Source organism: Heliconius melpomene, chromosome 15 (assembly GCF_056956725.1).
Source record: "Heliconius melpomene rosina isolate 202511_hmr_F chromosome 15, ASM5695672v1, whole genome shotgun sequence".
Lineage (NCBI taxonomy): Eukaryota > Metazoa > Arthropoda > Insecta > Lepidoptera > Nymphalidae > Heliconius > Heliconius melpomene.
The window spans coordinates 1997555-2022025 of record NC_140403.1 but is presented as its reverse complement, the minus strand read 5'-3'; the positions used below and the strand labels follow the sequence as shown (position 1 = coordinate 2022025).

Sequence of the window (24471 nt, the reverse complement as noted above, 5' to 3'; positions counted from 1 at the left end):
AGCTTTCAAATAGTAATTTAATAATTAATGGTATCTTACAGACGGAGGATGAAAATACAAAATAACTTTATTATATTTCCAAGAATAATTTTCTCATTAATGAACGATAGTAGTGGGTAACGATTCATACGATTTGTTACATATTTTACAAACAAGTGTGTAAAAATGAAATGCATATTGACGGCGAAGTACCAATACCTCCTAACTAACATTTTTAACAAATCTTTTTTTACATTTTAAATGCACACCTACTACACTTAAAATATATATGATTATATCCATAAAACGTGTGTATCTACTAGATATTGTAATTCAAGACTTGTGAAACCTAAATTATAGATACTGATGTCCTGTCTGGTAGATACTGATGTCCTGGACTTTATCAGCCAGTGGTGAAACTGGCCCTAATAATGTACTAATATAAACTAATAAAAAAGTGAAAACTTTTTTGCCGAAAAAATCTTACTTTTTTACTTAAAAAGAGGGATTCATTCGGCAAAAAATTCCGCTTTATATACCTCAACGCTGCTGCACCACGTATTAACCAATAATTATTTATATCTAAAGATTCAGAATAATTTGTATAGATTAATACTAAAACGCCTTATATTTGGTAACCTAATTTAGTGCACTAAAAGTAACAATATAATCCTACTAAATATAGATTTTGATTACGAAAAAAGAAACACAGTTTTTTTGTTAATAATTTCAAAATTGCTAGATTTAAATCACGTTTAGAAGGTTTATTTTATAAGGCTTTATAGTTGCTATACTTTAATTGGAAGACGTAAAGAGTAGCAACAACGACGTTGGACTGTCGTTAGAGGCAACAGGCTGTCAAACGTCAACTGCCAGTTCAACGTGTGTATGTCGTTAACCAAAACTTTACATTTGAAAGTGAAGAAGAATTTATAAGATATAAATAAAACTAATAAAAATGTCGACTTCTTTCTTCTTAAAAGGTAAATCAAGACAAGTACATAAGAGGAAAGGTGACCAAATTGTCACGAAGAAAGCAAAGAAACAAAACGCTCCTAACCTCGAAAATGGTGAAGAATCGTCCGGTAGTGACTTAGATATCAAAAAGTTCTCTGATGCTGAAGAATCTGAGAGTGATAATGAGACAGCGGAACAAAAAAAATTACGATTAGCAAAAAAATATCTGGAAGAAATAGAAAAAGAAGAAGCGAAACGTGCAGAGCTTAAAGAATTAGACGATGCTGTAGAAAAGAGACTACAGAAAGATTATTTAGAACAAAAGGGCAAATTAAGAATAGAAGTTGCCGATAACTATGTAGCACCAAAGGAAAGTGACGTAAAACTAATACGCGCAAAAGAACATCGTCTTCCTTTGACTTGTGTTTGCATAACAAATGATGGTGAATTTGCGTTTACAGGATGTAAAACGGGTTCTATAATAAAATGGGGTATCAGAGAGAAAAGAAAACTAGCATGTTTAACTTACAAAACACATTCAAAATATATTACCAAAAGTGTTACTTCGGTAGCAGTGTCTACAGATTCCAAATATTTAGCGACATCAGACATGTCTCCTAACATACAAATATGGGACACTCATACTTTAAAACATATACATACCTTTAAAGGCCATAAAGACACAGTTATAGGTCTGGTGTTTAGAAAAAATACCCATGATTTATATTCTGCTAGTAAAGACAGATCTGTTAAAATATGGTCACTAGGTGAAATGGCATATGTTGAGACTTTATTTGGCCATCAATCACCAATCACTTCAATTGATGCTTTAACAAGGGAAAGAGCCATCACATCAGGTGGTCGAGATACTACAGTTAGAATTTGGAAAATAGTAGAAGAATCCCAATTAATTTTTAATGGACCTGAGGGCAGTCTTGATGTTGTCAAGCTTTTAGATGAGGAGCATTTTGTTTCTGGTAGTGACAGTGGCTCCATCTGTTTATGGAGTGTTTTAAAGAAAAAGCCTTTATGTACAATAAATGAAGCTCATGGTTCATACAATGAAGTCCCTCGTTGGATAACTAGTCTTGCAACACTTCTGAATTCTGATCTCTTTGCTTCTGGTTCCAATGATAATAATATAAGATTATGGAAAGTCAGTGACTCTTATAAAAAGATTGTGCCTTTATTCAGTATAGAAATAAGTGGTTTTGTTAATTGTATACAGTTTACTAATGATGGTAGTCAATTATATGCAGCTATAGGGCAGGAGCACAAAGCTGGAAGATGGTTTAAAGAAAACAGTGCTAAAAATGGCCTTGTAGTTGTTAATCTATCTGTCATGAGAAAAAAATAAATAATGTATTATATATAAAACAGTTTTATTGCCTCAATTAAATATCTAATTATTTTTGTACAAAAATAAATAAATATATTTAAGTATTTTAAAAAAATTAAAATAAAATTATTAACTGGCTAAAAGACTCTCACAAATGTACAACACATAGTTTCTAGATTATCCTACAATAGTAGTTGCTCCTCGTAATTGAAGATATCCAGCAGTAATGTCCATAGGTAAACTTCTGACAGTTGCAAATTCTTCAGAATTATTATAATACAGTTTAGAGTGTCGATCCACATAAGGGGCAGGCAAACCAGAAATATCTGAATATTTTTTGGTTGGTTTAAATGTTGGAGGTGCATTTATTGAAAAATCTGGAAAAAATATATGAAATTATTCAACTGATTTAATTCAAATTATTCTTAATTTTCAAAGAGAAAATGATGATATAAAATTTATTTTGTTATTTTAATTCTGTTTGTTATAAATATATGATCAAATTTATAGTGGAAAATAAAAAAGATTGAATGTAGTAGGATTCAACCTTACATTTTTTTTTAAACTGTCCCAGCCTATAGGCGACTAAGTCTGTATGACGTAACATATTGAAGTTTGTTAAAATTCTTCCTAATATTTAAACGGTTGGAGAAGCGCAGATTCAAATCTCGGTACGTGCAAATATTGATACTTTTTTAAATATTTCCTTTTTTTTTTTATGTGTAAAAGTATTTAACTTTAAGGTATTAAAATATATCTCAAAGTGCTACTTACACAGCACTGCGTCATTTGGCCATGGTAAAGTTCTCTCAGTTGTCAATATTTGTTTAAGTGATCTCCACATGCGTTTTTTACATCCACTTTTAACTAAAAATTTATTTTCAACTTTAAAACAATGGCTTTTTTCATTTTCCCCACTCATGCTTACAACTCCTTTAAGAATTTTTTGATCAAATATAAACCTATTTTATGTTGATTTAATAGTTCATTAGTAATTTAAATTTTTCAAATTAAAGAATCAAATAAATCTGAAACATCTAAAAAGTAATACACAAACAAAAAATACACAAATCAAACATCAAACTGACATTTGACTACTTAGTACTTACCAGAGTAAAAAATATAAATGAATCGGAGAATTTAGACTAATATAATATAGAGACAAACAGACTTATATACGATATATCAAAAACATTTCCTCTTTATTTATATTTTTAAGCACAATCATTTATTTTACAAAGTTACAAATATATACAAAACAATCAATTAAAAATATTCTTCATTTCTTTGATTGTACTTAAGATAACGTTCCTTACATTCTAAAGGACTGAGCTGAGAAATATTTTCTAGTATTTTTTTATTACATTTAACAAAAAAAATTGACTTGACATCACTACTATAATTATGTTTCATAATTTCTTGACATCTGATGAGTAAATGTGTTCTGTGGTTGACATTGACAGCAAGTTGAAATGAGCGTAAAAGCTCATTTTTATTTGTCGATTTATTATTTTTAATGAATCTTTACTTTTATAAGTTATAATTAAAACATTAATAGATACCTTAATTATTGTGCCTTTTCATTAAGTAATGAAAATCTACTATACATATAGTATCAACTTATTAATACGTGGTAAACTAAACCGCACGTGCTCATAACTTCAAAATAAAAACGTGAACCGTCAGTGAGTGAGGTTAAAAAGGTTTAAATTACCTCAAAAAATTTAAGATGGATATTGTAAATGAGATTTTAGAAAAGGAGCAGAAGAAAGCAGAGAAATATAAACCTATTACTGTCGAGAAACATTTAGATTTGGATTTTGATATTGGCACACTACTAGCAGCAGATACAAATGATTTAGACCCTAAATCCTTAAAGTATGTTACTTTAATCGTTTTTTTTTATCATAGTTTTATTATTATAGAGAATGATAATAAATTTCTTATAATATTTCTTTTAGATCAGATAGTCAAAGAGATATTTATCTACAATCTTTAGCTCGTGACAATACACAATTACTCCTGAATAAAATATGGGAATTACCTACAGAGCGCATTGATGAAGCGATCGTAGTTAAATTACCGCAACCAACTACAGTTTTACCTAGATCCAAACCTGTACCTAAGCCAAAACCGTTAACTAAATGGCAAGAGTTTGCAAAAGCTAAAGGTATCACTAAGAAAAAGAAAGATAAACTTGAATGGGATGAACAGCTACAGAAATGGGTTCCTCTTTATGGGTAAGAAATAAAAAAAGACTTCTGTTTTGTAATTTTTACAAAAAAAAATTTTTGCAGCAAAGATGTGGAGCTTCTGACACTAATCATGACAGTTGTAAGTTTGGTTTATTTTCATTTCCTCAGTCTGGTAACAACATAAAACAAAGCATTCAGTTGTGCAGGTTTCGACAAATGGAATGTTTTACCACCAAGTTTTCTTTGCCTACCCTTCTATATATGTATAGTACATATACAACATGTACATATGATATATGAAGAAAAATAAACAAATTACGACAATGTAGTAACCACTAATGAACCAACAATTATAAATATCGTCTAAATTTAGATTTAAGAAGGCAGCTGCTGAAAAAGAGAAAGACTGGTTGATAGAAGTACCACAGCATGTAAACCCCATGACTGACATGTATGAAAAGAAAGCTGGTGAGAAATCTGAGAAAGTTGCCAAGAATGAGTTACAAAGGCTGAAGAATATAGCCAGAGCTAGAAAAGTAAAGATTCCTAGAGTTGGTATTCCTGTAACATCGGATAAAGCATCTGCCACTCAGGTAATTGATCTAATAATTATAGTATTATTTTTAAAATGTAAATAAAATGTTTTTTTTTATCAGTTTTGTATTTTATGTATTTCTAAAATTTTAAACCAAACTATGTATAAAATTATATGAGAATTATTTAGTCATGGATTACAATAAGATTTTGTTGTAATAATTTCCTTACCATTTGGTATAATTATTTACTTAACCAAATATTGTCAATTTTCTACAGCTATCCACAGCAGCAACAGTAGCAAAAGCTTCAACAGCTTCACTCGGCAAATTTCAAGATAAACTACCAAAGGAAAAGGAAGCCAGAGGCAAAGGTATACATGAACTGATACCAGGCAAAGATAGGAAACGTAAAGCACCAATACCAACCCCTCAAGTTGAAAAGGAAAATAACCTGAACATGATTGATAGAATTCTAAATAAAAGACCTAAAATTGATATTGAGAAAGCTGTCTCTAAACATATAAATGAAGAACAAGTGCAGTGAGTATATTTTGTGTGGTTAAACAAATTATTTTCTTATTTAATTTATAATATTTATGCAACTGCAATTTCATTTCATTCATTATTCTTCTATGCTAATAATGTATTTTTTTTGTCTGTTCAAAATTGTTTTAAGACTTTTGTTACAAATTGCAATGTATTGAGTAATGTGGTAAACTCCATGGTTGTGGGTTCAATCCTCACTCAGGGAAAATGAATTGTTTTCATTCCCAACTCTGATGAAACAAAAGTAGTTTCCAGTAGTAAATTCTGCTGCTCAATATATAGTGTTGCAAATTCGGCCAGAAAGATCAAGAAAAAATGGACAAACATGGTCCAATCATTGATTGATCACAAAGAAAGTGATAATAATGTTTGCCTTTGTTTTGAATAGGAGATCCGAAGAAAAGAAAACTCTAAAACCTGGTAAACCAGGTAAAGGAGGTAAAGGCAAATCTAAAGGTGGCAACCCTACTAAATTTACAAATAAGAAGCCTAAAGCAGGTAAAGGTCAAAGAAATCCAAGTAAAAAGAATCCTGGCAGAAAGAGGAGGTAGTTGTATAAACAACATGTGTTGAATAAGTGCATCTTATAAGTGTACAATAAATGTCATTTTATAAGATTTTGTCTTTTATTAAAATATCCTTTTATATTTGTTGTTTTCGCACAAAATCACGAAATTTGTAACATTTGCCTATATATCTATAATTTTTCTGATTTAACAGATGGTGGCATAAATTAAAATCGAGCATTGTATTGTGAGGAGACAAGAAAATATTTTGTTCCCCCTACTTGTAATTAAACCTACAACCAAAACCTATGGCTTCAATGTCACATTTGATTTAATTCATTTGTAATTTAAACAACAGGGGAAAATAAGTGAAAAAAAAATATTGTTGAATATTCTATATAATTAAAATAATGAACATTGTTTACATAAGACGGAGAAGGTAATAATATTAATACAGTATACAACCAACGTCTAACAACTATGAAACATCTAAATAACTTTAACATTCTACAGAAGTAGATCATAATTTTTAAATAATTTTAAAATATTTGATAGTAGTAATAATTCATTTTCAGTAAGGTAAACATTTAAAATTTTATTAGTTTTAAGAAATATACCATATTAATTTATGAGACTATAGAAATTAGCAAAATAATTAAAGAATAAATGGATAAGGGTGATATGGCGCATAAATTGATTTGTTTATAATAATATTATTTAACACAACTTTAACAAATAAAATTATATATGTTTAGTTGAAAATATTTTTGGTATATAAAAAAATAAGTTGTTTCTAAATAACACAACTATATATTTATTTTGAAGTATTCAATTCTTAATATGCACTTAATAATTAAATTTATGCCTAGAAATGCAAAATCCAATGATATAACATAATTATTTTCTTTATCCATTAACCTCTCCAATTTTTATAACAGTTAGAACAATTTAAATACAAAATTATTTGATAAATATATTTTTAATGAAAATTAAATTTATTCTAAGTATATTAATATAATCTATCAGTTTCGCGTCTACACTACACACATTCACTAAAGCTATATTGGAAGCGTCTACATTGACAATAATTATTAATTGTTTTTATAATATTACTGTGATATTTATTTCACTTTGCATCAATTATACGCATCTTTCAATTTTATATATTAAACAGATAAATATATTAATGAAAAGTCATAATCATAAAATAAAAAGAAGATTCTCTTTTTAAGTCAAAATTATTATTATTATTATTTTAAATTCACGCTGTATCCTACACATATCAAAGCAGGCAGAGGGTACTTAGCTACCTGGGAACATAGCTTAACACTAAGATTCCCAATAAGACAATTCCGTTCACCATTAAGACACTTCCTTTCCCCACTTTCAGCCAAATACTGGTGGCATTGCATGTTGAGTTGTGGGACTCAACACTGCGCTTTGCCTCGTTACCATAGCGAGGAAATGAAAATATGAAATATTTCGTTCCTCCGGGTGAAAATCGAACCCACAATTTACGAGTATTTTAATTTTTGTATCTATTTATAAAATTTAATATCACTATTTTCTAATTTTATAAATAAATACTTGTTGCTGGAAATAGGTTTTTACGTCACGGTGAATGTTTATTATAACCGTGGCCTAATAATGGCGGAAAATAGGTCCCCTTTAGTAGGAAATAGCCTAACCTACCTGTGAAACGTAGGCGGGACGTATAACCTAAGTGAAATAGAGCAGAGTTACTTGAAGGCTATATAAAATTAGATTATATTTTTAGCTTCACTCTATCTTATATAGCTGAAGCAAATCTCAAAGGGAGGTGTTAAAACACTCCGTTGTTCACTTTCCGTGGAATTCTGGAGGTGGAAGTCAACACCACACTGCTGCATTACCACAGCGAGAAAATGAAAATATGAAATATTTCATTCCCTCGAATAGGACTCGAACCCACGACCCACCCATTTAGTCACACGGCAATAAAATTAAATGAACTTAAATATCACAATAAGATAACAACATCTACCTAGATAAATATAATTATTGCTATTACACACTTACTAACTATATTAAAATATATGATTGTCATAAAATAGCTCTGATGATATTATATTTTTGTACCCACTAAGTAATTTTGAACATTCTCTTCTAATATTTTTTTACACTAACCATGTTTTTATGTGAACCATTACAAAGATTTTTTTTTCATAATATCTGCTATAGTAGAAGTACAACATTAAGTACAGTCATAGGTATACTAACAGTACCTAAATGTAAAGGAATTTACTACAGTACATAATTTTTAATAGAATTTTTCTTATCACAATTTTAATTATTACAAATATAAATCTTTTAATATATTCAAACTAACAGTTTTAAACGGTTTTGGCATTTGGTATTTTTATGCCCTGAGAACTGCATAGAACCTGTTGACCAATCTTTCATATATATTTTAATAGAAAATTTGATAAAAATTATTTATTAAATAAAATTTGCAATTTTGTTTCAATTCAAAAGAAAATCCAGGTCGTCAATGTTCAAATCATTTAATTAGAAAAAAAAAAATTGTTTACGTCAAGAACTATGAATTAATCCATTTTAAATAATAGTGTAAAAAAATATTAACGTCAAATAAAAAATAAAAATAATTGTAAAAATATTGAAGAAAATAAAATATTTGAAATTTACTGCAAAAATTATAGCAAATGGTTTATTGTTTACGGCTATCTATAACCCTGTTTACAATCTGAGGTTTTTTAAGTAGAAAAAAAAATTGAAGTAACATAAAGGAAAAAATATATAAAATATAAATCTACAATTCAAAAAAAATTCTACATACTATTTTATCACATATATATTATAAATGTTAAGACAACATTATGTATACATATATTATAAGAATAAAAAAAATCGTAGAGTAAAGTTTTAACTATACTTTAGAAAACGTATAAAAATTCTCTTGGAATTCTTGGACACGTTAGGTTCAAATTTTTATATATTTTCTAAAAAGCATTTTTCTTCCCTAAGTGTGGAATGAAACGTTAAATACGTTAAAAAATAAAATATTGACTAACTATATATAAAAGAATTAAGTGTTACTGTATATTTAAATATAGAGTAACACTTAATATATTTTATACTTTTCATTACATACATGTCAACTTTTTATTTTAAATGTATGGAACACACAACATTCTACAAGAAAAAATGGATATTTGTTGTTTTTTGTAAAAAAGTAAATATTTGTAACAACAACTACAAGGACAACAACAATAATAATTATAGTATTTTATTAATATATTATTTAACTAAGGGTAGAGGAGATCAATAATAAGGAATAGAAAAATTTATTTACTTTATACTTAATATTAATAATTTTAAATTATGTATCATATTATATTCAAAGGCTGCAAAATCCATAAATATACATCTTTGATGCGTAATTTTAACGTAAATCATGTGTTTCCTCACTTTGTGTTTAAACACTTCATAATAATTTTATTAATACGAAAAAAAAATATTTGATTATAATTTATTTTTGTATAAATAAAAAGTCAAATTTTAAAATTGATTAAATCGCAAAATTATTTACTTAAATATTTTATATATTAAAATAATAAAAATAATAACCAATCATATAAAACTTTTCAGTCATAATATATTGTATAATTTTTATTCTTATCTCATCCATGTGTCCAATTATTCTTTTATTAAATTTATTTGTAATATTATTAGTTTCCCAATTGTCTACATAAAAACATTATTTTTTTCTTAACTGGCTTACAATTAAATGTAATATTTCAAATCTAGCTGTATTACCACTTATAACAATTTATAATCTGTATTTTCTAGCTTGATATGGTACGTGGATTGTAATAGTAAATGCAAGAAATTTTAAGAGAATATTTTAGAAGAATAGAAAACAGTTAGACAAAGATGAAAAATTATACAAAAATCTGTTTCTCTCTGTCCCCCTCACACATAAGGGTAGGCAGAGGGAACCTAATCTTAAGACACTCTGTTTCTCAAAGAAAAAGCATAATATAATATTTGTTATTAGCTTTAAAATAAATCAAGTATATATAATTATTTTAAATATACATTGTTTCAATGCAAAAGTTTTGTATGGAATTTATATAATCAATAAATTTTAAATTCATAATGCATATTAATTAAAGTATATGGACTTAAGTAATAAACTTATTATTAGGATAAATATCACAAGTATGTATAATGTATTAAACGAGTCGAGTATTGGGCGTAAAAGTGTGAGTCAAAAAATATGCAGTGAAAGATTTCATTTGAAAAATATATTCCATTCTTTAGTTCTGGCTCAGTAACAGTCTGGCTTAAAAAATTTTTAGCTTCACACTGTATCCCGCACATAACAGGGTAGGTAGATGATACCCGGAAACCTAGGGATAAGACAGTTCGTTCTCATTAAGACACTACTGTACCGCCACCTCCACCGAATTCTGAATGGCGGAACTCGACGCCGCGCTTTGCCTCGTTACATAAGCGAGGAAATGAAAATATTAAATATTACATTTCCTCAAGCGGGAATCAAACCCACAACCTGTCGTGTTTACAGTCGCACAGTTGTGACCCTGCGCCACGACTGGCCTGTAAAAAAATAGAATTTTGAATAATACGCCAAGCGTGAGTGGAGCACTACTTAGTATAAATCGTCCTTTTTTTTCATTTTATACATACAGATTCATGAACTGAAGACCTCAAAGATTTGGACAGTATTTTTTCATTTCATATTAACAGTACTGAGTTATTGTACATATTGAACCAGAACCAAACAATTTTGAATTGACTATGAGAGAACATCTATCTTCAAGACAATGTAGCAAAACAGGCTGTATAAGCATACAAAATATATTAGCGAATGTATAAGATCTATTATACATATATTAGTCAATACTGCCAGTTCCAACGCATTTAGAACACGCTGTATACACATCTGAATGTGCGTCATGTTTACCTTTATAGTGACAAACTATATGTACTAGTTTTAAATTCTCCCTTGTAAATAGCTGTAAATAATATCTATCGGATTCAATAAAACCCTGATTCGATATTTTTTCACACAATACACAATGTACTTGGCCTTGTGCTATTTTTTTGATGGCCTCCAATATCATTGGGACTATTGACCTGGATAGTTCGATTTTATGGTCTAAATTCCAGGTTTGGAATATAATTCGTTCCTCGCGACTTCTATAAGGATTTATTACGTGGTCACCGTCGTAAGAGCATTTATCACTGTTCCACAGCCCACCGCATTGGAAGAGGCCGTGTTCGTTACAAATACTAAAATTTTTATTTTTTCTGTTAAAGTAACCTTCATTGTATTTATTAGTTTCGAGAAGTTTCCGTAAGTCTAATAGGAACTGATCGATAAGTTTCTTACCGCGTCCACTCTTCGAGTGTATGTATAGTTCGGACGACTGCAGCGCGCTTTTTGTTTTGTAATAATATCCCCTCATACGTTCTTTTACTCTTTTGGACATGGATTGTTCTTTCGTTTTTTCTGATGGCTCTAAACCTGAAATTTTTATTAAAATATTCTAAAAACTAATTTTATTTTAAGATAAGGCGGAAATGAGGAATGGATTGTCTTAACACTAGGTTAATACCGTCTGGTCTGGTCTGCCTTATATACTTTTCTACATGCGGAATATAACATGAAGCGAAAAAAAGAGACAAAGAAATAAATGTCATATTAAAACATTTCTTTTATTTATTTATGTATTCCTATTTTCACAAAAAATAAAAATGACGACAGCAAGAAAACTATTCAAATTGGTTAATATCGTTTTTTTTTATCAATTATTGATATCATGTTTTTGTTTTATGTATGTCACTAGAAATCAGCTTTAAAATCAAATATTTTTTTATAAGTATGGGGAAGCTGATAAAATAAAGTTTTTAATATTGCTTTTTATGTTCTACTTATAACACTAATGTTAGTTTTAGTCTAATTATAAAAGTAATGGTTGGAATGGAGCGTCTCAGAACTAGTTACACTCTGCCTATAAAGCCACGGTGAAAAAAAAGTGAAGCTGATAATAATAGACAAGTTACTGATAATACCTTCAAACCAATCTGGATCTTGAGTTCTTTCACTCAACATAGTCTTTGCATCATTTGCAGCAGCTATGTACTTTTGAAATACTTTAAATTTTTCCTTAAAATTTACATTAAGAAACTCTTTGGCAGCCATCCCAGTGTTAATATAATCTTGTTTACTTGAACGAATCACAGTATAGTAGTAGTCAAAGTCTGCAATAAATTCATGACTTAAATTTTTTAATTTTGATTTTTATTTCTGTCTATATTTATTTATATTTCTTACTAATATTTCTCAATTAAAATTTGTGTAATTTTGTTCTTTTTTTTTATTTGCCAATTAGGTTTTGTATAATAAAACATACCAGTTACCATTTTCTCATCTTCTTGTAACAAAATAAATAAAGTTTGTGATGGTAATGTCTTGAGATAATCATCATCATCAACTTGTGTGCCATCCTCTGCCACAAAAAGACGGCAATTTGCGCAACTGACATTGAACTAAAAACCGACAACGGATTTAGGTCACGGCTAATAAATCAGGTCAAGGGAATGTAGCCTTGACCCATTAAGTAAATTTATCGCAGAATAAGAAAAATTACAAGTATATGAATTAAGATGTGATTGTATTAAGAAAATAATTATAATAAAACACATTTTAACATTTATATAAAGTATTTAGAACAAAAACTTTACTTACCCCTAACTTTTTGCACGATTTCTCTATAAGTTCTTCAAGATTTTCAGCGGCCACCCCTATTTTTTTCACTCTTTTAACATCTGTTACTTTATATCCCTTTTTCATATTTATATTATAATTTATGAGATTAAAATTATTACAAAAACAAAAAACAACCGCGCAGCAGTTCTATAGACGACGGAGTACTTTATTGTTAAAGCCGACTTCCGGTCTTACGTCAATTTTTCCGCGATTTATGACATTTAAATTGACAGACACGTTTCGCTTTACGCAAATTGCATTAAATGTATATTTATTATATAACATAGTCTATGTTGTTTGCTAAATTATAAGTATTCATGGATACATGTTAAATACTACTCCTAACCTAATCTTGGTGTCATGAAGATATTACACACTTTACACACATTATCTGTAATCTAATAATATTTTTATTAATATTAACATACGACAAGTTAAATATTACATTTATAAAAAAAATGAACTATATTAAGGCACATATTATAATTTAGTCTAGAATGAAAATAATTAAATCTATTGATATCGATGACAGCTAGGTATGGCGCTAAAATTTTGACAATTCATGAATGCACAGTGCACACAACACATGCATTTTGTAATAAATGTAGTTTTTCAACTTTTAAGTTCAACTTCAAGTTATTTGTGTTGTGTAGTACAAGAGTTGTGTAGTTTGTATCGAGTTCAAATTTGTAAATTTAAATTTCTATTAATTTATATTCTAATTAAATATTGAACATCACAACGATTCACACTAATTATTTAAGCTAGCTATGAGATAATTATTTTTCAAAATTTGAGAGTCAACGCCATTTGTGATTAAACTGTATATCATTATATCTAATATTGACAAACTAAACGTACATTACATATGAATTTAACAATGGGCTTAAAAAGGGGAGCTTTTATCGTAATCGAAGGTGTTGATAGAACTGGTAAGACCACCCAGGCTAAAAAACTTGGTAAGTATAATCATGAGTACTAAATATATAAATAATCAATCATCAATTAAATATATAGACAATATATGAGTTAAATTACAAGAAAATTATTTATACATGTTAAATGAATAATGTTTGCCTTTTTTGTAATTTGTAAGTTAAATAGTACTTTGTTCTATTTAGGTAAATAGTATTTTTCTTCAGTTCAGTTCTTAATTAATGGAAGTGTTTTTCTACAGTACAGTACTGTCACAAGTAAAACTATAAATATATTAATTTATAAAGGTTTATTATCTAAAATATGTTGATCCAATAACTAAATATAAAAGTAATATTGTTTATTTGCTTTCATAGCTTTTAAACAAGTTTGATTGTCTTGGTTTACTGTAAGCTTGGTTATTTCAGAGATCATATTAGTGTCTGTTGTTTAAATACTTGAATAGTTAACAATATAATTTCTTCTCCAAATTTATTTTATGTATTTATTTCAACATACAATGTTTTCAATTCATGTAGAAACAGAAAAACAGTATCCTTACTCTAGTTTATCTCAGCCTACCCTGCTTTATGGGAAGAAGCATGAAGCTGTATATTTTGTTTACCAATATTATTTTAATGACAACTTTTGTTTTTTATATTTTAGTGGAGAGCTTAAAAAACAAGCAAGTTTCAGCTGAATACATGAACTTTCCAGACAGAAAAACTGATATAGGTGAAGTCATCAATAGTTACTTAACATCAAAGGTTAGTTTTTTCATCTTATACTTTGTATAGTAAATAATATATGTATTCCTTGTGATACAAGAGTATAGTTCCACAGAAGGGTAAGGTACTATGGAACTCACATATATAGAATTTTATACTTACTAAAACTCAATAGATTGAATCATAATTAAACACTGTAGAATTGTTCATGCATATTACTACAGCACTATCATGGAGGGGCTGCTAGTGGGGTACTATTGTCTTTAGGGTGCCATGGGGTTTTTCTTTGAGCACCTGGAGCTTTAATAATTCTTAGGTTACATGTTACCATGACCCTACCACAAAAATCCTGTAAGTGTTTTTATAAACCTAACATTTTTTTTTAGAATGATTTATCTAATGAAGCTATACATCTCTTGTTTTCTGCAAACCGATGGGAAAAAGTTAACTATATAAAAGAAAAATTACTGAATGGCATAACTGTTATTGTGGATCGTTACTGCTTTTCTGGTGTGGCATATTCTGCAGCAAAAGGTAAACATAATTGTAATTTTCTTTCACTTTTCACTCACTTATTATTAAAAACTTCTCCTGCTTGATGTCTTCAGGCACAGCACTGGAGAACTCACTTGGGAACCATGCTTTGCCTTGTTACCAGAGCAAGGAAAAATTTCAAATATTTAATTCCCCTGAGTGGAAACTGAAACCACAACTGCTGTTTTTTTAGTTGCACCCTTATGTGTCACCCCCCCTGCCCCACTACAGCCTCGATAAATAAAATTAATTTATTTTGACATTTATATTAAAGGCCTAGACTTGAGTTGGTGCAAATCACCAGATGCCGGATTACCGAAACCTGACAAAGTGTTTTTCTTCACCCTGCCTTTGGAACATGTACAACAGAGGAATGGCTTTGGAAGTGAAAGGTATTGTTGTTAAATATGCTGAATATTTTTAACATTTTTAAAGTGTTATTCTACACTTAGGAATGAATAATACTTTTTTAGAATCATAAAATTTTGAACAAATTTTTGTAACTTATAATAAAATGTTTTAATGTATATTTTTGTTTAAGTCACAAATAATTTAGACTTAATAAGCAGTGTATGTCTTGAAACACAAGGGTTGTAGGGTCTACCTTGCTCTGGGTTAGATAAGACTAAGTTCTCTCTGCCTACTCTAGAAGAAAGTAGTAAAAAAATCGTTAATTATTTCATGCTATAACAAGCAAATTAGTTATATATGTATATGTTACCTTACTGATGTTTATTATTAACTAAGAATAATTACTATTGTAATAGTTTTTTAATAATTTAGTATATAGTTAAAAATATCAAATCAGTTTCATGCTGTATCCCGCACACAGCAAGAAGGATCCTAGTGTTAAGACACTCCATCCCCACTTTCCGCCGAATTCTGTCAATCGCGTTTACTTTGTGCGCCACGACTGGCCTCAATTTATATATTATATGCTATTTACTACTTTTAAAAATGCAGAAATATCAGAAACCCCCCCCAAAAAGGAGAAATTATACTTTATTGATCATTGTGCAATATACTATTGGTTATAGGTATGAGGTGCCTGAATTCCAGAAGAAAGTGACAACCACATACATGAAGCTAAAAGAGGATAATTGGGACATGTTAGATGCCAGCAGGTAATTTTTTTGTAGCTTTGCACTATATCCCGCATATAGCAGTGAAGGAAGAGAGAAACTAGTGTTAAGACAGTGTCGCATGTCCCGCTTTGTCTTAATACTAGTGCAAGAAAATTACAACAATTTGTTTCCCCAAGTGGGATTTGAACCTATAGCTGTCACATTTACAGTTAGAAGCTGCACCGTTTCCCCATATCTAAGAAACATTTTACTAATTATTTCTGAACTTTACAGATCATTGGAGGTTATACATAAAGAATTAGTAGAAAAGGTGCTATCAGTTGTAGACAGTGTTGATAACAAACCCATTGAAAAAATATGGGTGTGACAAACAAAATATTGTGATAATATATAAGTGACATTAAATTGTATAGAAAATATTTTTTGAATGGATATGTATTAATAATGAAACAATAAATAATTATTTTGAATGTTTATTTCTTTTGAATACATTCTAATAGAAGTTTTGCTCCCTGTGATGACTGTTGCTTTAGTATACTTGAATGACTTTTGACTTTCTTTATCAGTTTATTTGCAATGCTCTCATTGTTTTCAATTAATTTTAAGATGAAGAAGCAACCTCTGTTAGTAGGTAACCACACTTTTAACTGGAAAAAATACTTATGATAAAAATTTTTTATATAAATAACTAAAATTGTTTTACTTGAAATCAAAATGTTACTTATTTATTATTTACTTCCAAAATGAATTAAATGTACATTAATGCACTATGCATTAATATATATTTAATAAATAAAATATTTAATTCTTTTTGGAAATTATCCAATTCTAGTCTAGTCTTAGCAAAACATCAATAAAAAATACACAAATCTTGAAAATAAATTATAAAACGCATATAATTAAGAGAACAACAGAAAATTATTATACATAACAGAAATTGAGCAAAAATTAAACAAACTTACAGTTTTCTCCTCAATATTCTCAGATATGGCTTCACCCAATGAACCAGTTGAAGTTTTATCTAAAATAGCCAACTTTTTCAGGCACATATGTATGCCAGCGTCTTCCACTGCCAATACATCTTTATCATTCATTTTGATGGTCCAATCAGACTGGCAAATTACTTTGGCTAGTGATTCAAGTATTGTTTTTGAAGAATCTATTAAACAGATTGTATAGCGGTTACTTAAATTAATTAGAAATCCTCAATGAAATTGAATTTATTGAAAAATTTTGTCCAACAGAAAACTTTCTGACAACCTTTATTTAAAGTGACCAATAACTTGTCCTAAGTCTAACAAATACTTTTCTGATCACATTAATATAATTTAAGGTCTGCGAAACGCGAGATACTCAGGGACAAACACTTATACACTTACACACACTTATATAATTATGTACTACCAATTGTAGGAGAAAACAACATTCACAAAAAAATCGTAAAAATATAAACATAAAAGGGATAAATAATAAACTTAAGATAAATGTACTACAATATTACAAGTTTATACTTTACAACATTAAATTGCTACTCAAATCACTAAAAAAATATATTAAATAAAATCAGCTTCACAGTGTTCCACATACAACAGGATAGGCAGAGGGCACCTAGTGTTAAGACACAATATCTATTTTCCGCCGAATTCTAGAGGCGTTGTATGTTGAGTGGCGGAAATCAACGCCACGCTTTGCCTCGAAACCAGAGCAAAGAAATGAAAATATTAATAATTTCATTTCTTAGAGTGGAAATCGAACCCACAAGCTGTCACTTTTACAGTCACACTTTGTGACTCTGCACCACGGTAGGTCTTGAAAATTATACATATACAATATACATAGTAATTTTACAAATACAATTTTTTTTTAAAATATACCTTACCAATAGACAAAACAGCAACTACCAACAACATATTAGATTTATTACTAAGCCAAAATTGAGGGTCAGATTCCATATCAGTCTTCAATAGAGGCAGTACACCTTCTTGGAGCTCGGACACTCTGAGGTCTGTGTCTTTCTTAGATGTACCACTTTTTAAGCCTTCTTCCAAGAATTTTATGAAACTGGGATGGAATGCCGCTGGGTCTTTTGGTTTAACTAACCAATGTAAGGTCTACAAAAAAAATATATATTGTTGATTTATTTTGAGAAAATTTATTATAAAGTGTATTGTAAATATGATTATGGACACTGCCATGCACTCTGTATCCCACATATATCATGGTAGGCAAGAGAATCTATAACATCAACACTGCAAAGACAAGTTGAGTTGCTCTTGAAACTAATGCCAGACTTGATTGTACCAGGAAATTTAAATAATATATTCCCCAAAATGGAGGTTGAATCCCATTAGCACAGCTATTATATTTATAGTTTGCCAATGTTCGCATCCACTTAGAGAAAAGTAAGTAAAAGTAAGTTAATTAAGAGATTTACAATTTATATAATTATATCAATACATTTAATAATAATAAAGAATATTAAACAAACACAAACTCACCATATTACCCCAATGATCAGCAGCTACATCCTTCAGATTACTAGCAAGAGTTGATACAATAGTTTTCTTTACTAAAACTGTATCATCAACCGAATCAAAGATGGCTATCAACAAACGGTACCCAGACTTGTGTTTACTTAGCGGCAGTACATGTTCCTTCACCACTTTTAGTATAGTCTAAAAGTTTAAACTATTTGATTTATTCAATAATATAATAATAGTTTATTTAGCAAAACTTCAGTACAGATACAGGTTTATATTCTAAGCTGACCACATAGCTTACTAGTTAGAGCACTTTTACTTCAAAGAGGTGCAGGTTTGAGTTCCGCTACATACATAATAATTGTAAATTATTAAAAGCTATTCACAATTACCTTTTTATCTTTGTTAGTGCCCTGCCAAACACACAAGCTGGCAGCATTTACTCCCGGCAAGGAGTTACTTAGAGGCACTATAAGTGGGCTCAAAGTAGAAATCAGTTCAGCTTTGTCTTCTGGACTACATTCTTTAATATAGTCATATAGGACTGAATGCAGCAGTCTAAATAGAAGCAACATTAAATTTAAAATAGAGTTTTGTTACTTAAACATCTACACTTATATAATAAAGTGGAAAATTTTATTTTAGTAAATGCTCTAATTTAAAAACTAGTGGCTTAAATTAAAAAATATATCTATCAAAGAAAGTTATAGTTATATTATTAATTTAATTCATTTCTATTCACCAGTTCCTCTCATCGAAATATGTCTTGTTTCAATATTGAGGCTATAACTAAAAAAAAATGTCACTCACTCTCCATCATGTAAGTTTTTATCCAAAATGCGTTGTATATTAGCTTTGCAGGATTGCAAAATGGCTGATTTCATTTCAGGACTATCTTTGTATGCATCGCTCAATGTTTTCACTTTTTCATCTTTCGTCTAGAATAGATGAGTAATAATAATATAACAGCAAGCTTTTAAAAAGTAGAGTAAGTAGTAAGTAAAGTAAAAGTAAAAAAGATTGTAATGCTTACATTCTTATACATATCTCCATAAAATTCTTGTTGCATATGGTTTTTTTCCTTCTTAGTCGCAAATTCACCATAAGCAAAATCAAGAACAGGAGCACTTATTGTATGAGATGCTAAAGACACTATATGCCCAAATAGCTTTTTAATAACTTCATGACGGATATAATCTGTGCCATACTTTAAAATACGCTTTACAGAATGGTGGGCATATTTAGATTGCATCATTTGCACCATAATGTCTAACAATTCTTCAGTTATTTCATTCCTTATATCTTCTTCACTATGTTTAAGTAGAACTTGGATAACTCTGCTTAAGTCATGTGTTAGAGCAATTGACTTGTACTGACCCTTGATTAAAATGTGCAATTCCTTGCAGGCTTTTACTCTAAAATCTTGCTTTACAGTTTTTCTAAAAATACATATTAAAATTAAAGATTTAAATGTAGCAAATATATAGTGTTTATAGTAAAAATAAAGAACAAAATTTAAATATGTAATAAACTCTTATTCTTAAATTATTAAAGAAATTAACTTGTACAAATTAGCTTTACCTTTGTATTTGAGCAGCAAGTAATTTTGCTTTATGTGAAATTTCAAATACTTCCGCAGTAGCCTTTGCTTTTCGCCTTTCAGTTCTAAGAGTCTTCTTTTCTTTTTTCATTTCTGACCATTTTGGCTTCTCTCCGTCTCCAAGTTTATTTTTTGAAAATTTATCATTGTTGGGTTTGCCTTTAAGACCAGGTTTATTAAATTTTTTCACATTTTGAACACCATTTTTATCGAACTTTTTCTTAATATTTGTTTCTCCTTTTTTAATTACAGTTTCCTTAGGTTTACCCATGTTATCTTGCTTTGCAGGGTTAAAGTGTACTTTCTTCTTTTTAGAAGGTGATATCTCAGATTCCACGCTCTTTCTTTTCATCTTCTGCATAGTTTTAACGGTAAAATAGGTTATTTCACAATATTAAAATGTATTTAAAGTTTCTACTTCAATGTATATATTTTTTTATACTTTATAGTGAAAATATACGTTTTTTTTTAAGAAAGGAACCAATTAAAACAGTAAATTATTTTAAATATCTACACGTGCAGTCTTCGGCACATTGTTTGACAATTGACATATTTTTTATGGACTGGTATTGTCAATGTCAGCTAAGGAACACATTTACTCATTGATGTCAACTGGGCGTGATATCGCTAATACGGTTCCTGAGCGTACAAAGTAAAGTTGAAATCAAACAGAAAAAAATACAAACAAGCAAATTAAAAAATAATAATAATAAGATCTATGTCTAAAAAAATGTATATATTGCAAAATCCCTTGAGAGCTGAATCATAAAGTATAAAACGAAACAGATGAATTGTCATGAAATTTTTGCTTTAGAGAAAAGGATAATATATAGGCATATAAATGTAACCTAACTCAAAGGAAAGGAGAAAGCAGAACCGTCATCCAAATCATATTTGTACGGCGTGAGTTTTCTGGACTGTATCTTCGCCAGGCACATAGTCGACTCGAGACTATAAATTGATAGAAAATAGTCTATATCAATCATTATAAAGTTATAAACTATTTTTATTACCTCAATCCAACAGTGTTTAAATAAAAACTAAGAGCTAAAAACCGACAAAGAACAGTTCATTGCAGTTTTTTATTTACTATGAAGTATGAAGGTTGCTAAAAGATAAGCATATTACTAAACAACAAACATAAAATGTCAATGTCAGAAATATTCAATAAATACCTCATAACTGTCATACACTGTTAGATTAGCTTAAATATAAATTTACAAACTTTTTTAAAAATATTCTTTGTACTTTTTGAATGAAATGTATGTAGTATTTAGTAAGTGTAATATAACAATCAAGTTTGAAGAAATAATTTGCCATTATGGTAGATGTTATGATAAATAAATATTTAGAGACTCAATTGGCTATTGCAAAACAAAAACAAGAATCCAAAAAAAAAGTTCATAGTAATATTTCAGAAAAAAGTAAAGTAACTGCTGAGCGAATTTCTAAGAACCAAGATAAAGAAGTTCAAATTAATTCGAAACAGAGATGTAATAAAATTTTTGATTGTCAAGCTAGTACATCTTCCTCAAAAATAGTTGATGGAGACGAAGATTATTTACCAACTTGTGATGAAGAAGATGAAGATGTTTACCTTTGTGCAGCAGCATCTACATCACGGCCAAGAAAAAATGTTAAAAAAATTATAGATGATGGAAGTAAAAAACTTTATAATGAGAGAATAAAAATTTGGAGAAACAGCTTAAAAACTGCCTTATCAGGTACATATGATGAAGTGTATTATTCTGCTGATATACAATATGTTCTAGATGACATTGAGGCATCAGATGAAAATCATGAACTCCAAAATGGCCTTTGTATACCAAATTACATTTGGAAACGTCTATATACATACCAAAAAGTTGGAGTGAAATGGGTTTGGGAATTACATCAAGTTCAATCTGGGGGCCTGCTAGGGGATGAAATGGGGTTGGGCAAAACTGTTCAAATTATTGCTTTCTTAGCTGGATTATCTAAGAGTGACAGTGGATCCTGGGGAGGATTAGGTCCTACCATAATTTTAGCTCCTGCAACAGTTATATATCAATGGGTATCACATTTTCACTATTGGTGTCCAAATCTGAGGGTTGCTGTCCTCCATCACTCAGGATCACATGGTGGAAATCATCAAAAACTTATTAAAGAACTGCACTCCTCACATGGAATATTATTAATAACATATAATGGAATTGTTAAGTATATCAAAGATTTGTTAACCAAGAAATGGCACTATGTAATTTTGGATGAGGGACATAAAATAAGGAATCCTGACACTCAAGTGAGTAAACTTGTAAAGAAATTTGATACACCTCACAAAATACTAATAACTGGATCTCCTATGCAAAATAGTTTACAAGAATTATGGTCTTTATTTGACTTTATGAGGCCGGGACTGCTGGGTACTTATAATGCATTCATGGATCATTTTGCAACACCCATTACTCAAGGAGGATATGCTAATGCAACTCAACATCAAGAAGCTACAGCATTAGAGATTGCTAAAGCACTTAAAAATATTATAACCCCTTATATTCTACGAAGGACAAAAGCTGAAGTACAAGAACATATTAAATTACCTGAAAAAAATGAACAAGTTTTATTCTGTGCTCTTACTAGAGAGCAGCGAGATTTGTATATGGGATACCTAATGGGCAGCACTGTTCGTAGTATCCTTGATAAAGATTCCAAATTTGGTGATCCAATTAGAGCTAGGGTCTTGGTTGCATTAACTACTTTAAGAAAAATATGCAACCATCCCGATTTATATCTATATGAAGCTCATGATGATGATGAAGATATAGACGAAGAATCATTCGGAAATTGGAAGAGATCTGGCAAGATGTCAGTAGTGCACTCTTTACTTAAAATATGGTTGAAGCAAGGCCATAGAACATTAATATTCTCTCAATCCAGAGCGATGCTTTGCATTTTAGAACAGCATTTACAGAAACATAAGTTTGAATATTTAAAAATGGATGGCAGTGTAAGTGTTGCACAAAGACAAAATTTAATAAAAACTTTTAATGAGAATGCTAAGTATTTAGTTTTTCTGGCTACTACAAGAGTTGGTGGTCTTGGTGTTAATTTAACAGGGGCTGATAGAGTTATTATTTATGATCCAGATTGGAATCCAGCCACTGATAACCAGGCTAAAGAAAGAGCATGGAGAATTGGTCAGCAAAGAAATGTTACTGTGTACAGATTATTGTCTGCTGGAACAATTGAAGAAAAGATATATCAGAGACAAATATTTAAAAATTTCCTAAGTAATAAAATATTAGTTGACCCAAATCAAAAAAATGTTTTAACTACAAGTAACTTACAAACTTTATTTAATCTTGAAGATATAAATTATGAAGGAGATACTGAGACAACTGCCCTTTTTAAACATACGAAAGTAACCTTACCCACTAAACTAACACAGCCCAAAGGAAAAATTAAAGATAAAACCTCAAATAAGTTATTTTCAAAAGAGAAGTTAGAAGCTATGAGGAGGAAAGCTAAAGAAATTAGTATGAAAATAATGAAGGGAGAGAAAACTTCAACATTGAATAATAATCAAAATGACCCACGAGAAACGTATAAAAAGAAAAGGGAATTAATACTCAATCCACCTAAAGTCGAAGAACCAGAAACCAAAAATATAATAGATGATCAAGTCACTAATACACCTTTTGAAAATATTCTTTCAGAGTTAGACATTGTCTCCAAGCACACAAAAAATAATTATGAAGAAAAATTGCTTAGAGATGTTCTAAATTCTGAAATGGAAATTGATAAACACCTTGGTACGCCAGCAGACTCTCAGAACATTGATAAATCTGTAAATGATAATGGAGAAACAACTGACCTTTCAACTGAGCAAGAGTTTGATATGACAAATAAAAAATCTCGTAAAAGAAGACGATCGTCTTCTGAGTGTGAAATAGAAAATTTAATAAAAGTAAAAAAAGTTAAAAATAAAGAACGTAAAAAAGGTAAAGATGATAAGCTTACTGATGATGATTATGTTTTGAGTAAGCTCTTTGCGAAATCAGCCGTTAAAAATGCTTTACAGCACGACATAGTTGTAGGCTTAGCAGAAAAAGAAAAAAGACATAAAATAAAAATGGAAGCGATTAAAATTGCAAGGAAAGCTGTAAAAGCTATTAGAGTTTCCACTAAATAAATATTTATTAAATAAACCACATTTTTTCATTTTGCATTATATGTAAATAGAAAATGAAATAAAAACCTTTTTCAAAATAAGACGTAAAATAATGATGAATTAAT

The 24471-nt window shown here is 29.4% G+C and overlaps 7 protein-coding genes across 7 annotated transcripts; 4 read left to right on the top strand and 3 right to left on the bottom strand.

Moving 5' to 3' along the window:
* Window positions 1–937: 937 nt before the first annotated feature.
* Window positions 938–2313, top strand: U3-55K (U3 small nuclear riboprotein factor 55K). The gene has a single exon (XM_085198497.1). It carries the CDS (start codon window positions 938–940, stop codon window positions 2291–2293), a length of 1356 nt encoding a protein of 451 aa, XP_085054623.1. The 3' UTR covers window positions 2294–2313.
* LOC146531254 (INO80 complex subunit C) lies at window positions 2302–3365 on the bottom strand. Its single transcript, XM_085198504.1, has 2 exons — window positions 3050–3365; window positions 2302–2652 (listed from the first exon to the last, which is right to left on the bottom strand). Exons 1-2 carry the CDS (start codon window positions 3195–3197, stop codon window positions 2453–2455), a joined length of 348 nt encoding a protein of 115 aa, XP_085054630.1. The 5' UTR covers window positions 3198–3365; the 3' UTR covers window positions 2302–2452.
* A 340-nt stretch (window positions 3366–3705) lies between these two features.
* LOC146531253 (ribosome biogenesis regulatory protein homolog) lies at window positions 3706–6169 on the top strand. The gene is made up of 5 exons (XM_085198498.1): window positions 3706–4153; window positions 4237–4515; window positions 4844–5063; window positions 5284–5546; window positions 5941–6169. Exons 1-5 carry the CDS (start codon window positions 4005–4007, stop codon window positions 6101–6103), a joined length of 1074 nt encoding a protein of 357 aa, XP_085054624.1. The 5' UTR covers window positions 3706–4004; the 3' UTR covers window positions 6104–6169.
* A 4158-nt stretch (window positions 6170–10327) lies between these two features.
* Drep4 (DNA fragmentation factor-related protein 4) lies at window positions 10328–13036 on the bottom strand. The gene is made up of 4 exons (XM_085198499.1): window positions 12834–13036; window positions 12499–12634; window positions 12158–12346; window positions 10328–11609 (listed from the first exon to the last, which is right to left on the bottom strand). Exons 1-4 carry the CDS (start codon window positions 12936–12938, stop codon window positions 10975–10977), a joined length of 1065 nt encoding a protein of 354 aa, XP_085054625.1. The 5' UTR covers window positions 12939–13036; the 3' UTR covers window positions 10328–10974.
* Window positions 13037–13397: 361 nt separating this feature from the next.
* On the top strand, window positions 13398–16586 carry LOC146531251 (thymidylate kinase). Its single transcript, XM_085198031.1, has 6 exons — window positions 13398–13813; window positions 14436–14536; window positions 14884–15031; window positions 15306–15423; window positions 16069–16155; window positions 16390–16586. The coding sequence occupies exons 1-6, from the start codon at window positions 13723–13725 to the stop codon at window positions 16481–16483; spliced, it is 639 nt and encodes a 212-aa protein (XP_085054157.1). The 5' UTR covers window positions 13398–13722; the 3' UTR covers window positions 16484–16586.
* On the bottom strand, window positions 16574–20768 carry peng (Pumilio and CPL domain-containing protein penguin). Its single transcript, XM_085198030.1, has 8 exons — window positions 20178–20768; window positions 19630–20035; window positions 19407–19534; window positions 18989–19154; window positions 18615–18791; window positions 17996–18227; window positions 17079–17275; window positions 16574–16763 (listed from the first exon to the last, which is right to left on the bottom strand). Exons 1-8 carry the CDS (start codon window positions 20555–20557, stop codon window positions 16590–16592), a joined length of 1860 nt encoding a protein of 619 aa, XP_085054156.1. The 5' UTR covers window positions 20558–20768; the 3' UTR covers window positions 16574–16589.
* Window positions 20769–21350: 582 nt separating this feature from the next.
* On the top strand, window positions 21351–24383 carry LOC146531249 (DNA excision repair protein ERCC-6-like). The gene has a single exon (XM_085198029.1). The coding sequence runs from the start codon at window positions 21518–21520 to the stop codon at window positions 24365–24367; it is 2850 nt and encodes a 949-aa protein (XP_085054155.1). The 5' UTR covers window positions 21351–21517; the 3' UTR covers window positions 24368–24383.
* Window positions 24384–24471: the final 88 nt, after the last annotated feature.